We start from the raw sequence: 15239 nt of genomic DNA, 5'->3' as shown, positions 1-15239 counted from the left end.
ACTTTGTGGGTTTGTCTTGGGAAGTAGAATTCGATCATGCATTTTCCTAAAGGAAAAATAATTTATATAATGACTTGGTCCAACAGCCATCCCATTCATTGACAAACAACCAAACAAGCAAAACTATCCACTCCATAATGTACCTGTGCCAATAGAACATTAGAACCTACCTACCATATACAATGATATTTTTGGAGTAACAGACTTCCAAATTGTTATGTCACAAAAGCTCCTCTTCCCACCTTTGCAAAAGATTAGGGGAATCCTCTGCTTCCAGCTAATAATAATGATAACTTCTTCAGCTCTAGGCCATCTAGCAACACTGACCAGGATGGAATGTCTTAGAGGGACCTGAGATTGGATCTGGGAAGACCAGTTAGAAGGCTATTATTTCCATTAGAGAGGAAATGAAGACCTGAATTTGAGTAATGGCACTGTAATAGAAATGAAAAAATGAATTTGAGAGAAAAATTAGGGAAGTAATGAGATGACTTGGGGGGAGGGTAAAGGTGGAGTTAAAAATGAATGGAAGTAGGACAAATTAAAGAGTAGCAGAAGTGGTGCCATAAGCAGGCACTTTGAAATTGAAATGTTTAAGCAGTTTTGGTGTACCTCTTGAAGGCAGTAAAATATTGATCTTTTGGTCACAATAGGATTTGTTCCTACATTAGAGAAAGAGGTTGGGAGGAGAAGGAAAAATCTATTTAGGCTTTTAAGATTCCTTAAAATTTTGTGAAAGGATGGGGGGGGTCCATGTATCTCTTTCTCATGGGTTGTTTATATCTACCAACATTTACAGAACTTTAATGTTGTACATCTTCAATTAGAAAGTTCCCCCTAACATTTAATCTCATTTAAATAACTTTAAGCTAAATTAGGGAAGTCTAGTCATACCTGATCAGATACTTAAGTCATTGCTATTAAGATCTCAAAACAAAGACAATATTTTAAAAATAGCACTTTAATAGTCCTCACCTTGATCCTAATTGTGTTGAATTCTCTTTTTTCTTACAGGATGACAGATGGAAAATAAAGAAACCTTCAGTAAGTTCTAAACTGTCCTGCGAACTTTGTACTGTTGGAAACTCATTGTTAAGTGTGTGTGTGTGTGTGTGTGTGTGTGTTGCATGTTTCAAAGTGCAAGCATTGCTTGCTTTATTTCAAACAAGTTGGTTTGGTTGCTTAATTTACACCAGTCAACTTACCAGATATTTGTTCCTTTTAAAGTGAAATTGCATTTTTGTCAGACAGGTTGGGACTTATAAGAAATACCTTAATGTTTCTAAGTGTCTAGGAGAGACTTCTGCACTATTAACAAAGATGACTTCACATTTCAGACATTTTCAGTGGTACTTGTGATTATACTGTTATGAGCAAACTCCTTTTAACCAGTTTACATACTCTGTAGGCTAAGAATCTAACCAGTCCAGAGGCTTGGTATAATGATTATTGACACCTTTTCATTGAATACTGTTAACAGTCTGGTAAATATATCTGAGGTAATGGAATTGAGCCATCATGACACTCTCCATTAAATAGTCAAGTTAGAGTTTTGGTTTTTTTTATTCAGTGGAAGTATACAAATTTGAAGCAACAGCTCATATTAGTTAAATAGACACTCCTGAGTCCAGAGTTCTCAACCACTGAGCTATTCAACAGCAAGGATTTCCTCAGAGCTTCATCAATCAGTAACTGGCCAGGCACGGTTCAGGACCCTACCACCCTGAGGGAGGTTACCTAAAGGGTGGTTGCAAGAACTAGCTTTTATCTAGCTCTGTGTTTTTGAGTCAACCCGAATCGTATGCTCAGCACCAAGGAGAAGCAGGTCCTGCAGTGACCAATCATGAGCAAGTATTAAGACCACAATAATGAAATTGAGTTAGGTAGCTCTGTGGATAGAACATCAAGCCCAAAGTCAGGAAGATGTGAGTTCAGAATAAACCTTAGAGACTTAACTAACTGTGTGACCTGAGTAAGTCTCTGTTTGTCTTTCATTCTTCACCTGTAAAATGAGAATGATAATAATAATGGCTGCCTCTGGGGTTGTGAGTATCAAATGAAATAATTGTAAAATGTTTGACACAATGCCAGGTTCAGAGTAATTGCTATATAAATGTTAGTTATTATTATCATTGTTATAAATCTAATTAAAGTTGAATGGGGAACACCAGAGTTGTAAAGACATGGGAAGAAAACTTTAGGGAACAAAGTGAGATAAGGTATGAGAGCACTTTAATCATGAAATAAATACAACTTGTTGAAAGCAGATTTTATGGTAGCCTATGCTTTGGACTACAATTCAATGAATGGTATAGACAGTGAATGATAGGAAGGGCCACTTTTGGATACTGTGGCCAGGAAAAACTTCAAAAATGAGGTAGGGATTTGGGTGGACCTTGGATAACAAGTGGGACCAAAGTGACTGAAGAAAAGGTGGAGAGGCATCACAGGATAGAGGAATAGGGAGAGGGAAAGTTGTACTTGTTTATACATCTTACCATTCAAATGCAGGATTTCAGAGTTCAAAGGGAAAAAATCTCAGAGGTTATTAAATCCAATTCATTTGTGAGATAGAATCTCCTTTGCAGTGCATCAGACACATCACCCTCCTTCCTTTACTCAAAGACTCTAGTGACAAGAAACTCAAACTCTCAAGGCAACCCATTCCACTTTCTGTTAATTAACATCAAACCTAATTGCTTCTTTGTGATTTTTACCATTTTCTAATTCTGACCTCTTGGCTAAACAGAAGAGAATTGTTCTCTTTTCTGCCCAACAGTCTTTAAAGTACTTGGAGGTAACTGGCATGTCCTCTTGAGCTTTAAAAACTGTAGACCAAACATTCCCACAGCCTTCATCTACTCTTCATGGCATGGACTCAAGAACTTTCACAACAATTTGCTTTGCCTCTTGGATACTCCACAAATTGCCAGTGACCTTCATAAATGGAGAGCACAGGATGAGTCCTTTCTTCTCTGAGCATGTAATTTCCTGTTCCTATGCAGGGCCCTTCTTTAGGCTTCCCCAGATCTGTGATTATAAAGTACCTCAAACTTCTCATGAATGGCACAGGATCACTTTACTTTATATGAGGAGTATGGTAGCCCTTCTCCCAGAACAACCTGCCTTTTTCTCTGTTCCCCTATCCTCCATATCAGTGTAAAGAATACCTTAGACAGACCAGTCTCTTTTCATATAATTTGTACTTCATTAAGTCAGAAAGTTCAGACTTTTGAAATCTGGTTTTATTGCAGACTACTTTGCCAAATAACCGCCCTCTTCTCAAACCAAGGGAGGAGGACAAATTACGAAGAAATTCAAATACAGATAAGGAAGTTTGCATGTTTGGGATGCAAACAAACAATTTTGTCCTTGCAATATTCATGATCTGTTTGGCGGGGAAGCAAGGTCACTTGCTGCATATTGTAAGCAGAAACTCCCAAGAGCATTTTTCATTATTGATAAAAATTGTAATTAAAAATTTAATAAATTTTTAGGTCATTTTATTAAAAATTTATTATATGATATTTATGGAGCATATTGCTGCCTCTCACAGTCAAGTACTATGTTGGTGGCTTAAGCTAATCTATTGGGGGGGACTTTAGATATCCATCTTGAATTTTAGATGGTCTTTGCACAAAGAATTAGTTGTGTGGGCTTTTGACTTTCTAAGGCATCATGAGTTTTATACTTATTAAAGAACAATGTCAATCCCAAATTAAAGGACTACTTATCTAAGAAAGTAAAAGTAAGCATAGTTCTAGAATAATTAGATAACCTGACATTCCTCTTCTAATGGATTGGGGTAGAGAGAAATTGTTATCAGGAAGTATATTATCTTTCTAGTGGGAAGAGACTTGTATTGAAAAGATGATTTCTAAGGTTCTTGCCAGTTCTAATAAGCTGTGATACTGAAAGTTTTCCTCTCCTTCCCCCACAGGGGCCTAATTCCTTCTTCATACTTTTGAACTGGATTCTGGTTCACTATCTAACCCAGAGCCTTCTACACTGAAGGCTCATCATAAATACTGATAAGATTAGTTTGTCTTGGTAACCCAGAGCAACTTCAAAAGGTTGAGGGACCAAAGGATGTCAGAGGACCTGTCACAGCCAAACTTATAAGAAAACCTTTGAGAGCTGTAGAGTAGATTTCTTTTGAAATGAAGAGAGGACACCCAAAGACAAAACTTAGCAGCTTTTACTTGGGCTTTTATAAAAAATAAAGCTGCCTGTGCACTAGGTTACATTCTTATTCCCCTTGTTCTTCCTTCTAGCCAAAAAATATATAATAATGAATATTATTTCAGCAACGTGACCTACCTCCCACTATCCCCCCCCCCCACTCAAAGCATTTAAGTAAGTACCTTAACATGTAGGCATCACCATAGTTCTAGTATCTTTAAATTATAAGTAAATAAAAATTTGAAATCTTTAAGGCAGGGATTGCATTTGTCTAATTTTAATAGAGTATAATTTTCTTTAATGATGTGATTTCAGGGGTATCCTTATAGCTTATTTTTGCATGATTATTACATTTTTGACAACTTTAACAGTTTTTTTTTAAGTTGGTGAGGATCAATTCTAAATACCCAAACTAGGAGCCTATAGAGTGAATATTCTTGGGAAACTTTAATGACCGTTACTTTAATTTCCTCCACTTTTTATTTTTTTAGATCTAAAGATGATTACTTCTTGAGTTTCTCTGATGTGAGGAGGATAATTTGGTAGTTTTTTTTCATGTTAATGGCCTTAAATACACAACGGGAAAGGAAAACAAATGACTTTTTATTGATATTTCATGTGTTTTTATTATCTAAAAAACAAGACTGGTTCATTACTAGCTAAAAAAAAATAAATTCATTACTGTTTAATGAGCTTCTGAAAACTACTTGCCCTAAGATGTCAAGATGAGCAATGAAATTAGGTGAACCTGAATATACTAGAAGATTAGTCTGCACCTGTTATAATGAATGCACAAGGAGAAATGATTATAATTGTGATTTTATTTCTTCTTACCCAGGATTTATAATTTCTGGTGTACATTGCATTTTAAAACTACTGTGAAGTTAGTAGAAAATTATCTCTACTTTACAGATTAAAAAAATAAAATCAGAAGTTATGACTTTTCTGCAGTTGCATAACTAGTCATTGTGAAAGCCAGAACCCAACCTGGTCTTCTGGTCCCAGACCCAGCACTGTCTTATTGTTTGGATAGTTAGCATAAGATTGAAATGGAAAGAACCTTGATATCATTTAATCCAATTCCCTCATTATCTAGAGGAGGGGGTGAATGAGTTGTCTGAGAATTAATGGCAGAGGCAGCATTAGAACCTAGATTCTCTGAATCCAAATTCAGAGCGCTCTCTCTCTCTCTCTCTCTCTCTCTCTCTCTCAGGTACAGAATGAAATTCCTTGTATTGGAACAACTGGATGATTTTTTTACAGTCTTGAGTTTTAAACAATTCTTGGGAAATCAAAATATGTGATGATTCAAAGGACTTTTGATCCTGAGCACATTGAGATAAAGATATCTAGCACAGTGTTTCTGAATGATTCCTTAATTGATTTTGAATTCTGGTATGGATGTTTCTAGAAAAATCTTCTAGCAAGTTTTAGTAAATGACTTAATAGAGTTAGAAAAATTCAGTTTGATTTATCAAATGAGTCATTATGCTATACTATGGAGAATCAAAGACAAAAATAAGGCTGTACTTGACCCCTAGGAGCTCATGTGCTACTGGTAGGAGCCTGGTTTCCCAAAAGAATCATCAGTGTATTTTTGTTTTGAATGTGTTTGAATGTTGTAATGTAAACCATACTAATTCTTTTAGAGAACATCCTGACTTAAAGCAGAACTGATAACAAACTTGTTAAGTGCGTAATAAACATTCTGTTTTTGCGGCCTTTCAATTAATAGTTTAAAGCATAGCATCCTAATATTGGGCTTACCTATACTACCCTACTCATAATCTCTGCTTAGCTATTTCAAATTTCATAGTGAGCAAGTCCAAGACTGAAGAATATGAAGCCCTTGGGGATTGAGAGGGTGGGAGAGGAGAACAACCAAACAAGTTGGAGTAAGTCATCCACTTGTCCTCCCTTCCCACTCCTCAACCCTATCTCCATACAATGCAAATAATTGCTTAATTAAGATTGCAGGTATCAAATCTTCAATCATCAACCTTGGATGTGCCTGCTATTTCTATGAACTCTTATAATAATTTTTGTACAAATACCATTATGTGATGCAAATAATCAAGGTAGAAATCTTAATTTGAAGTTTTCTTTAAAATCACCTTATTTGTTTTCACCATGTCAGGAATCTTAAAGGATCTCTTTCAAGGTTGGTGGCACTAAACTGCTTGGCTTGCTCCACTTGGAAAGGTTTTTACTTTTCTTTTGAAATAGAACTCTTTTACTTCTGCTGCAGAGTGTGGCTTTGTTACTGCTTAATAGTTGGTTATTAATCCAGTGTCCTGTGTTTTGGGTTTTTGCATTGCAGAGAAAATGATCTTTGAAGCTATTTTAGCTTTGCTTTATCTTGGCTCCTCTTTGAAGGCACTACTAATGCTTGTGTTTGTGTGAGCTATCCGAGGACTGCTGTTTGAGTGATTTATACTTAAACTTGTAGCTAACTTATCTATGATTTTTCTTCTCTGTGACCATTATGAGCTCTTTTCATTGATTTTTAAGTTTGGAACCTTCAAAATGTCCAAAAAGCAAAATTGATCACTATGGCAACATATTAAAATGTATATAACATACTGGTTTGGAATAGTGTTATTGGGGCATTATAGAAAGAAATTAGGTTATGAAACATAACAAAGTAATATTTGACTCTTATGGCTAAGTATAAAGGTAAGTCTTAGTGTAATAGAGATTTGAAAAAAAGTATAAATTCTAATCATTTTTTCAGGTTGAAATGACTTGATGAAATTTGGATACTCTTTTTTTTTTTTTTTATAAATTGCAGCCTTTACCATTATTTTGCCATTTCAAAGGTATTTATCAAACAATTTGTGTATATTTTAGGGAATATACAAATATTCTGAATTAAAGTAATTTCTTCAATTTCCCACTACAACAATTGAACATGGACAATGACTTTTAGCAATGTTCTTGTTTGTCCTTATGATCACTGCTAAAAGTCATTGTCCATGTTCAATTGTTGTAGTGGGCAGTTGAAGAAATTACTTTAATTCAGAATATCTTTCTTGTTTTCTTTTAAATTGTTTCACATAAGCATAGAAAATCTAAATAATATTCAGTACTTTGTCCATAGACTATTTTTCTCTGGGAAAATAGAGTGAAGAGAAATGTAATATTTTTGTATGAAAAGAAGTTATTGCTGAAATTGTATGTTTGTTTCATTGGTTTCTTGAACTCAGTAAAATGTTCTTGTACCCTAAAAAGTTTTTTTTAATATTAGAGATTGCATAATATTTTGATTTTCTTTTTAACTGTGCTTTTATCTTTGTTTTTCAGGATTCTCTTATGGTTACCCCTGATAATAACAGCAGGTATGAAATAAATTTTCTTTTAAAGTCTGTCATTGACCTGGAGGGGTTTGAAAATTTTCCACACCCTGTCTTTTAAGTAATATTTCATATAGTATAAACATACAACTAAATAAGCAACTAAGAAATCCTAGCAAATGCCACCAAAAGGAAAAGTACACTAATAATCCTCTTGATTATTATAGAGTGATTATCAGACCTTATTTTAGGGATGAGATATGTATAAAGAATGTTACTTTATGTGATTTTCTTTACATAAAAATATATGCACACGTGAACTTTTATTGAGTTTTACAAAAACAAAAACCTTCATTCAAGTTCACAACCAGCAGATGTAGCTTAGGCATAAGATCACATTAAATAAGTGATTTCATATATCTCAGGACTAGTATGCTTTATCTGTGATCATGTGTTACTGAAGCTTAATTTGAAACTAAGCTCTACATGGATTTGAGATTTTTATAGGTTTTAGCTACATAGTCTAGAGAGATGATCTGGGCAGTATGTTCAGGTGAAGGTGTATATTTAGAAAATTTATAAAATTGTCTTTGAGTGATATTGTAAATATATATAATTTATAGATTTCATTAAATATGTATAGTTTATAGATTTCGTAGAGTGTTTAAATTGCAAAGGACCTTAGATTCAATAGAAGAAATACTTAATGTGCAAGGGTTTGGTTTGGGAATCAGGAACAGAGAAACAAAAAAAAAAAGAATAACTTTCTACTTTAAAGGAATTTCAATTTGATGAGAATGGGATATAGTATATAAACAGATAAGTATCAATATATTAGATAATATGAAGGCTTCTTATTTGAAGTGGCCCATGACCTGAGCCTTGAAGGGAGGTAAATGTTTTGAAAAGGAGGTAGGTATAAGTAGAGAATGAATTCAAGGCCTATGCAATCAAAGGGAGCCAGCCAGGAGAGGGAACTTTTTTTTTTTTTTTTTGGTGGTGATTGTGGGGAAGCAAGTATATAAATTTGACTGTAAGATATTTGGAGTCCATGAAGGGAAATAGTATGCAGTAAGCCTTAAAAGATAAGCTAGACCCAGATGTCAAACTGAGGGGATTGTAGTTTATTTTGAAGAGTTTAAGATATTCTTGAGCAGCCTCTGTTAGTGGTAGAGATATGAGGACCTGAGCTAGAGTGGTGACTACATAAGTGAAGAGAAAGGATCTGTTAGGAGAGAAACAGACCCAGAATTGACAAGACTTGGTAACATATAGGGTTGTTGAGAATGAAGAGTCAAAGGATGACTCCAAAATTACCAACTTGAAGTTTAGATAAAGGAAGAAAACAAAACTTGTTTTGGGCATGAAGACTTTGTGATGCTTTCAGGACATATTGGTAGAGAAGTTCATTGGGCAAGCTGGCAGTATAGAACTGGAGCTTGAGGGAGATTATGGTTGATCATATAGATTTTGGAGTTATCTACATTGAAATGTTGATTTGAACCTATGGGAATTCATGGAGCGAAGGTGTAGTGAGAAAATAGGACCCAGGACAGTAGAGTGAGAGATACCCATTATTAAGGATTAAGAGAAAATGATAAAAGATAATGATCAAAGAAAAGAGTCTGAGGAAGATAAATAGGAAAACCAGGAGGGAGCAAGGTTATGAAAGCAGAAGGGGAGGGGGGCAGGTGTCAAAAGATTAAAAAATCCATATAGGAAAACAGCAGTTGTATTTAGCAGCTAGAATTCTCTGGTTACCTCAGAGAAACTTTGATGATGGGGATCTAGCTAGATCAGGCCGTGTATTTTTATTTTTCATTTAAAGAAATTGAGGGTCAGAGAAGTGATCTTTGCGCAAGATTGCCTAGCTAGTTAGTGACAAAGCTGGAACTTATTCCTTGAGCCTGCTAACTCTTTTCTGTATGTCCATGCTCAGACCATGTGAAAGATCTAATGATCATTTACTGTTGTTGTTGTATGAGGTTTTGCCCAGGGTTAATATCTGTCATTACCTAAGAATCATATTTATAAAACATAGTAAGGGAGTTCATAAGTAGCATTCATAAACCCTTATTATAAAGTGTCTGTAAATTTTCTAAAGGGGCCAGTAATGCCATTCATTCATGACTTATCAGGCTAGTAGACAAAGCACTGGTCCCAGCTCTACACATATTCTTTTCTTCAGCTGGTGTCTTAGGCTCAAACAGAGAAAAAAAATTGTTCTGGTGAATTATTGTTAACTGGAGCAAATCATTTGTATTTACATGTATCTGACATCATGTAACATATATATGAAACATTTTCTCACTGTTTCCTTCTAGTTGGTGGACCAGTTGGGTGATCCCAGCAATCTCTGCACTTGTTGTGGCCTTGATGTATCGATCCTACATGTCAGAGTAATAATCACATTTTTTTTAAAAAGCCAATAAAAGAAGAGATGGACTTAAACCAGGATATAAAGAAACCAGTTGTCACTGTCCATTTTGTTGACAGAAATCAACTTCATTTGCAAAGAGAACATTAAAGTGTCAATTTCCTACCCCTCCACCTCCTGATATCCAAAAAGTGAATTATCCTTCTGTGCACTTTTCTATAGTGTGCCTTTTCATTCAAATTGTTTTGAAAGTTTTAATTTCTCTTTTTAATGCCGTATCATTACTTTGTTCTTTATATAACTAAACTAGCTGCTATAATTATTGTATAACCTTTACAATTTTTTGCATCTATTTGTGTGTTTGTACAAATCAATCCTTGATGCTAAAAAGCTATTAAAATAAGCCCTTCAGCAGACCACTTATTTTAGATCCAAGCAATCAGTGTTGATTCTTGGCTCTGGAAGTTTTTGACTTCTGTCTACTATGACATTATCTTTAATAGAATTACCCATTGTGGCACTTTTTTTTCACATCAGTTTCCTTTTTAGGAAATCAAGAAACCCAATGGTTATAATTTAAATGCTTCTAATAACTGTTCTGGTATATATTATAATGGTAAGAAGAGGAAAATGTCCAGAAGAAACTGACATTGATCAAGGAACAGATCACATCTACTCATAAAATGAGACCTGTCCCTCCTTCCCCAATTTTCAGCCTAGAATTAACACTCTGGTTCCTGGAGGCAGGGAGTGGGGAGAAGAGAGAATTTTATTTTGGAGATTGTTGTTTGGACTACAAAAAAATTGTTGGCACTCCTTTTAGTAGGACTGCTATTTCTCAAATTTTTATTAAGAAGAACTGAAAGGCATCCTTTGTGATGTTTGGATTTTTTTTTTTTGTTTTGTTTTAAGGAACTTGCTGTCAACTAATGACTGACAAATTATTTTCATGAACATGTGTCCATTTCTTCCCCTCTGCACCCGCTTACCCCCATTGGAAATCTTTTTGATTCTTCCATTATGTCTGTAGCCTTTATTCTCTGATCTTTATTTTACTTTCTCTTAGAAAGGTTAATTGTTTGTTGATATGGTGGGGGAGTGAATCTGTTTTAAATGTAAGTTGTCATAATGAACTGTGATCATGCATCTTCCTCTTGATATATTAATCAAGTAGCATGTATATGAAAAACCACTAAGACACATTAAAAAGACTGATTTTTTTCTCAAAAACATTGTATTGAAATCAATTGTATAATAATTGTGTTTACTATCCTACTTCCCTCTCTTCAGATACACAGACACACATCTACAGTGTGTAGTTGGAGTCTAAGGTTAAAGGAGAAAGGCTCAGGGCAGCTAGGTGGCATAGTGGATAAAGCACCGGCCCTGGAGTCAGGAGTACCTGGGTTCAAATCTGGTCTCAGACACTTAATAATTACCTAGCTGTGTGGCCTTGGGCAAGCCACTTAAATGCCTTACAAAAAAACCTAAAAAGGGGAAAGGCTCATTATTTTATCTGTAACCAAAAATAACATTTAGAATGAAAGTGGGTTAAGAGACATGAGAAATGGTGAATTATGGTGCCAGAAATAAAAAATTACCTTGTAGAAATTTTTTTTTTTTTGCTGTAATTCTGAATAAACATGAGCCTGGAACAAAATAATGCTTTTGTTTCAATGAATTTGACATGGGATGTTTTGGTAAATGACACGTGTTTTCTGTTAATATATCAGTGAGGTTCTGGACCAAATATTTGGATTCTGAACTTTCTAAACTTTTTTTCTTAGCTGAATGTTAAAGTTGATGGTGTCATCAGCTATTTCTAAAACATGTCTCTTGAACTATTCAGTCTCTGTTTTGTAGGAAATTCCTAATGTGTCCTGGACCTCTTTTGGGGTGGGGAGGAGAATATGATGAAACTTATGGACCCCTTCTCACAATCATATTTCTAAATGCAAAAAAATATAAAATATAGGATTACAAAAATTTCAATTATATTGAAATATAATTATAAAAATATTTTTGAAAAAAATCCAAAAACCTTAGGATAATCCCTGTCTTAGTGAGATGTTGCTTCAGTTTTGCTATACACAGCTACACTTCTGTTCTTTGAGGAACATCTCTGAGTTGGAGAAACACTGGAAAGCCTCCACCCAACAAATGCATGTGTTACCTGTACTGTCATCATGAGTGTGCTTAGAAAATCAAGTAACATTGCTAATGGTATCAAAACTAGAAATTATATCTAGTTCATAAAACATCTATACTCTATCTCTTTCATATAACAAGTGCATCTTGGAGGCTAAGATGACCACTTGTTGAGAATGCTATGGTGGTTGGAAAATTCTGGGGGTTTTTTTTGTCATTGTTGTTGTTCTTTGTTCATTTCAGTAGCATCCAACTCTTCAGTAATTCCTTTTGGGGTTTTCTTGGCAAAGATACTGTAGTGGTTTGCCATTTCCTTCCCAATTCATTTTACAGATGGGGAATATAAAGAAAGGTAAAAATAGCTCCTGCCTTCAAGGATCTCCCAGTCATCTATGTAGAAATAAAATATATGCAGGATAAATTAAGGATAATTTCAGAATTTAATACAGGGAACTCCCATGCAGAATCTCCAACACCAATAATCCATTCACTTAACACACAGTATATCTCTCATGGAGGTATTATTATTTCCATTTTATTTATGAAAAAAGAAGAATCTCAATTTAAGTAACATGGATTTTATAATAGATTTTGCAATCCTTAAAGTGCTCTCTAAATGGTAGGTACTATTTTTGCCCATAGCCACAAAATGGCAGAGTTAGGATTTGAACTAGACATTTCTAATTCCACCTCAATATTTAACTCATAATGAACTAATTTATCCTTTGTAATCACAACTCCACCGATGCTGTTTTAAAGTTCACCAATGATTTGTAAAATCCAGTCTTTAATACTCATTACTCTCAATAACATTGTTACCTTTGAACTTGAGATTCTAATTATTTGTTGCACCTGATTCTTGTATTTTTCTTTCTTTAACCAACTTCTTCATACATTTAAATGAAAGACCACTCCCTGAAACTGTCTTTGACATCTTTTGTCTAAACTGTCTCACTTAGTGACCCCATCAGTTGGAGTCAACTATTAGCTTTGAGAAAATGACTCTCAAATCTTTTTCTCTAGCTCTAATTTCTCTTCTCTTTCCTGAACTATACTGAAAGTTGCCTATTGGATTTCATTTATTTTTGGTCAATAAGACAATTCATCCTAATACCCGCATTTCATTGACATCATTCTAATAGTCACACAACTTAAGTTTGGAGCACTGCATGAATAACCTATCAACTCTGTATTGTATGCCGCAATTGAATCATTTTTGTCTTTATATGCCCATTACCTCCTAATACGTTAATAATATGTTGCTAGACTATCAATAAACATTTATAATCAGTCTTTCTCTATCTCACATAAAAACCTTTTCTATTTCAGCTGTTGCTACCCATTCACACTTTTTAGTGAGACTTTTGCAAGACTTTTCCCTTCCTCTGTTCATCCTGCTTAAGCTTCCAGAGCAATGTTTTTGCAATATAGTTTGCTCTTCTGCAAAATTCAGACTTTCTGTGACTATTCACAGAATAATGTTTAAACTTCCATTTACAAAAATCATGCTCCAAAACAGTTTTTACCAAACTCCCTCTCTTTGCACTTTGATTTACTCTTACCTGTAATATCATTTCCATCTTACCTCCAGTAACAACAAAAGGGGGAGAAGTAACAAAAGCAAATTGAGTTTCATATTTTCTAAGCAAGATAACAGTTTATTAACAAGGCATGTATCTGATAATAAAATGGGTCTAATGACTACCTCTGAGCCAAAGACAATGAGTTGAATGACAGTTCCCCTTTTATAGTTTTGGGAGTGTGCAGAACAAAGAATAGGTGAGTAAATAATATAATTGGTTATAGCATTGAGAGCATCAGAAGAGTGATTGGTTATGGAGTTGAAGAATGGAATATATATATATATATATATATATATATATATATATATATATATATATGTATGATTCGTTTGAAACTTGAAATGAGGATCTAGCAATGACCCCTTCCTGTTACTCTGAAAAGTTCATGGTGTCCACCCTGCAAGGTTAGTGACAGCAACAGATTTCTTTGGATAGCAAAATAGGCATCCTTGAAGGTTATCTTGGTGGTGTAATACTAGACCTGGAGTCTATTCACACCCTTCAGGGATAGCAGATTTCCTTGAGGAAATAATAGAAGTAATTAGCAAGAGAACTGGATTTCCAAACTTAAATCATTACAGGTCAGTTGAATTTCTGAACTAAGGTTAGAGACAAATGATCATGACTTAGGCAGTTACAGGACAAAATAAATTTTAAAAAGAATCAATGAAAATGATGCAGAATCAATTTAATCTCAACACAATTTGTGGAAATCCTATCTGAGGTTTAAGTTTCAATTATGCCCTTAGAATGAACTCCCTTGATTTGTTTAGCTATAATTTCTATCTTCAATGTTTTTGTGCATAATGTTGTTTGCATCTTTCTTAGTACACTTAACCATGGTATTACAGTAACACAAACTCACACACATCACCCTTTATCTCCTAGGATTATGAGTTCTATGATTCCCCACAGGCACCTAATATAGTGACATACTTAATAGATTCTAACTAAATGCTGAAATAAATTTATGGCAAACGAATGTTATAAGAAGCAAAAGCAAAATAACATTTAGAGATATTTTGCAAGTGGAACTACTTACCATTTAGAGCTACACTAGCATTTGTACTTAATGCTTTGTACTATAATTAGTCACATTCAGGTAGAATTTTACCTGTGAAAAGTTTAGTTCTGTTGTCAAAAAATCATAGTTTCAGACTTAAAAGGGATTTCAGAAACTACCTTGTCTCAGCCATAGCTAGAAAGGAGACCTTTCAAACATTTCTGTTTGCTTCATTTTAAAAATTGAGACATTTATTCTTCTGCATCTGTGTTCTCTCATCTTCTCAAAATTATTCGGTAATCAACATCCAAAATACTTTCAGTACCTTGGCATATATTTTTCCACTACGTGGTGATGTGAACTGATTGAGAGAAGTGGTTGCATTTCTGTTATCTTTTCATTCATCCTGAACATAGATCTTTATACTTTTTAGTCTACTGTTAAAAATGGGCAAAGGATGGGGCAGCTAAGTGGTGCAGTGGATAGAGCACCAACCCTGGAGTCAAACCCTGAGTTCAAATTCGGCCTCAGACACTTAACCTAGCTGTGTGGCCTTGGGCAAGTCACTTAACCCCATTTACCTTGCAGAAACCTAAAAAAAATGGGCAAAAGACACAAATTGTCAAGTCCCTCAATTTCTGCCTTTGTAACCT

General features: G+C 34.5%; 1 protein-coding gene across 2 annotated transcripts in view; it reads left to right on the top strand.

The window, feature by feature from the left end:
* CYB5A (cytochrome b5 type A) overlaps positions 1–11515 on the top strand; it is a 47716-nt gene extending 36201 nt beyond the window's left edge. Inside the window, exons 3-5 of one of the 2 annotated variants that reach the window (XM_074200948.1) lie at positions 1015–1044; positions 7486–7520; positions 9800–11515. In XM_074200948.1, the coding sequence (XP_074057049.1) occupies positions 1015–1044; positions 7486–7520; positions 9800–9878 (144 nt within the window). In that variant the 3' untranslated portion in view covers positions 9879–11515. Of the gene's footprint in view, positions 1–1014; positions 1045–6319; positions 6344–7485; positions 7521–9799 lie in introns of those variants that run through there. The other variant, XM_074200949.1, reaches the window with a different exon arrangement.
* Positions 11516–15239: the final 3724 nt, after the last annotated feature.

This window comes from Macrotis lagotis, chromosome X (genome assembly GCF_037893015.1).
Source record: "Macrotis lagotis isolate mMagLag1 chromosome X, bilby.v1.9.chrom.fasta, whole genome shotgun sequence".
Taxonomy (NCBI): Eukaryota; Metazoa; Chordata; class Mammalia; order Peramelemorphia; family Peramelidae; genus Macrotis; species Macrotis lagotis.
This window is presented reverse-complemented; position numbering and strand designations above follow the sequence as displayed.